General features: G+C 46.3%; 1 protein-coding gene across 1 annotated transcript in view; it reads right to left on the bottom strand.

The window, feature by feature from the left end:
- The window catches only part of Mrps18a (mitochondrial ribosomal protein S18A), a 17,355-nt gene extending 16,019 nt beyond the window's left edge, over positions 1–1,336 (bottom strand). The window contains exon 1 of the mRNA XM_021149891.2: positions 1,041–1,336. Coding sequence (XP_021005550.1) covers positions 1,041–1,152 — 112 coding nt within the window. The 5' untranslated portion in view covers positions 1,153–1,336. The remainder of the gene's footprint in view (positions 1–1,040) is intronic.
- Positions 1,337–2,138: the final 802 nt, after the last annotated feature.

The raw sequence follows: 2,138 nt of genomic DNA, 5'->3' as shown, positions 1-2,138 counted from the left end.
TCGAGACAGGGTTTCTCTGTATAGCCTTGGCTGTCCTGGAACTCACTTTGTAGACCAGGCTGGCCTCAAACTCAGAAATCCGCCTGCCTCTGCCTCCGGAGTGCTGGGATTAAAGGTGTGAGCCACCACACCCGACTTATTTCTCAGCTTTAACTAATATCCCCTGGTTGGCCAATTTTAAAGATAAGTCCCTTCCTGCATCATTTCTTTATCTACATCACTTATCCTTTCCTGCTTCTCACAGAATACAGAAAAGACTATATCCAGAAAGACCTTTTCACTCTGCCAAGCTCCATCCTTTTACAAGCCTGTTCAAGGAGCATCCTCTTTATGAAAATTTCCAACTGACTTTGCTAATTCTGGTTACAGAATCTTACTGTACTTTTTCATGCAAACGAATAACGTCCGTTTATTGGTGGGGGATGTATACATAGCTCGTTAGAACCCAAGGAAGCTGTGCTTTCTCCCTTTACAGTCCTTTTACAGCTAGACTCACACGCATTTGACCTTCAGTAAGGTCTCAGATGATGCTAGAATCTGGTCACTTTTCCAGATTTAATATTAATGAAATGCAGACCTAACATTTAGCAAGTCTTAGTTGTTCAACTGCCATTGCACTTTGGCTGCTATCTTACAAATCCGTAGCGTAGGCAGAGAAAGTGACCATTTAATCACATTTTTCAGAGAAGAATTGATAAGGTGAGCTTGGCGGCATGCTTTAACCAAGGAGGAGGCGATTTGGAAAATGATGGGAGAATTAACACTCAGCCTTTATAGCTTTTCTGAACTCTGAGACATTCTTCTCTTTGATCTTTAAACGACCAGGTCTTTCTCTCAGTTCTCCTTGACTTTCGGAAGACACTGAGAACCGGGAGGTGAAAGCCACCCCGCCAGCGTCTGTAAAGCCTTTTAAGTGGTCCGCGGGGGACCGCACCTCCGGGGTCTCAGAGTCGCGCCGAGAGGGAGGGGCATATCGAGGCTGGCGGAAGTGTCACGACTCTCTCCTTAAGTCCCGGGGGTCGCTGGGTCCTGGGACTCACCTTCTCTCAACCCGCGAGCTGGAAGCCGTAACCAGCCAGTGGCGGCGGGGCCTGCCAGGAACGCTTGGAGCTGCCGCCCGCAGCCTGACACCAGAGCCCTGAGGGCCGCCATCTTGGAACGCACCTGACCGCGTGTGCACTTCCGCTTCCGGAGCAGGGGTGTGCGCAGCCGCTGTGCGGCGGGAGGGTTTCTCGTGGTCACCGATCCCTTCTGTTTCTGTCACCTCCTCTGTCTGTAAATTACACGCCACCCGGTTTCCTTAGTTTTTCTTCCTGCTGGGCAGCTTTTGTGACTGAGGCTAGACCTGTCAGGACAGAGTGGGATAGTAAGGACTCTGGCTCTCAGCATCAGAGGTGGAATACAGTTGACCACCCTCCCACCTGCCGATCTTTGTTGCTTATACACATTTTCAATCTTTGTATTTATATACACTTCCTCTCCAGCACTCGGCACCACTCATCCTCTGTCTATTCTTTGGCTACCTGGTAAATGTTTTGTTAAGAGTTCACTTCAAACTTCATTCACTGTGGAAATGACCTCCCGTCAGTAACATCACCTTTCAGCACCTTTGCTGCTGACACAGTTGCAAAGATCCATTAAGACAGAACTCTTGCTGCCCACACCTTAATCCCAGCGCTTGGGAATTTCTGAGTTCCAGAACAGCCAGAGCTACATAGTAAGGCCCTATCTCAAAAAAATGGAAAAGGAGGAGAAGGAGGAGAAGGAGGGAGGAAAAGAAGAGGAAAGAAAAGGAAAAGAACTTTGCAATTTTTGTTGACTCTCATGCCCCAGCTCCTAGCCCACAGCCTAATATTTAATCACATGATACAATGTATACTTGTCAGTGAATAGGTAGAACCTGTTTTATAAAATAGATTGTTGCAAAGCTTAAATTAACTAAAGCCTGTCATGCTCAATAAACATAAGGTAGTAAACAGAAAATCATGGACATGGCTCTTTTCATAGGCTTGACATATTTGCCTTATAAAATTAAAATATCAAAAAGAAAAATAAAATAGCCTCTTTCAGATTTTCAGGACATATAGGCTGTTCCGCTGAGCTACTAAAGAAAGGAAAACCAGTCACGCCTCAGTTCT

Source organism: Mus caroli, chromosome 17, assembly GCF_900094665.2.
Source record: "Mus caroli chromosome 17, CAROLI_EIJ_v1.1, whole genome shotgun sequence".
NCBI lineage: Eukaryota > Metazoa > Chordata > Mammalia > Rodentia > Muridae > Mus > Mus caroli.
Note: the sequence above shows the minus strand (reverse complement) of the source record. Positions and strands in the feature narration are given on the sequence as shown.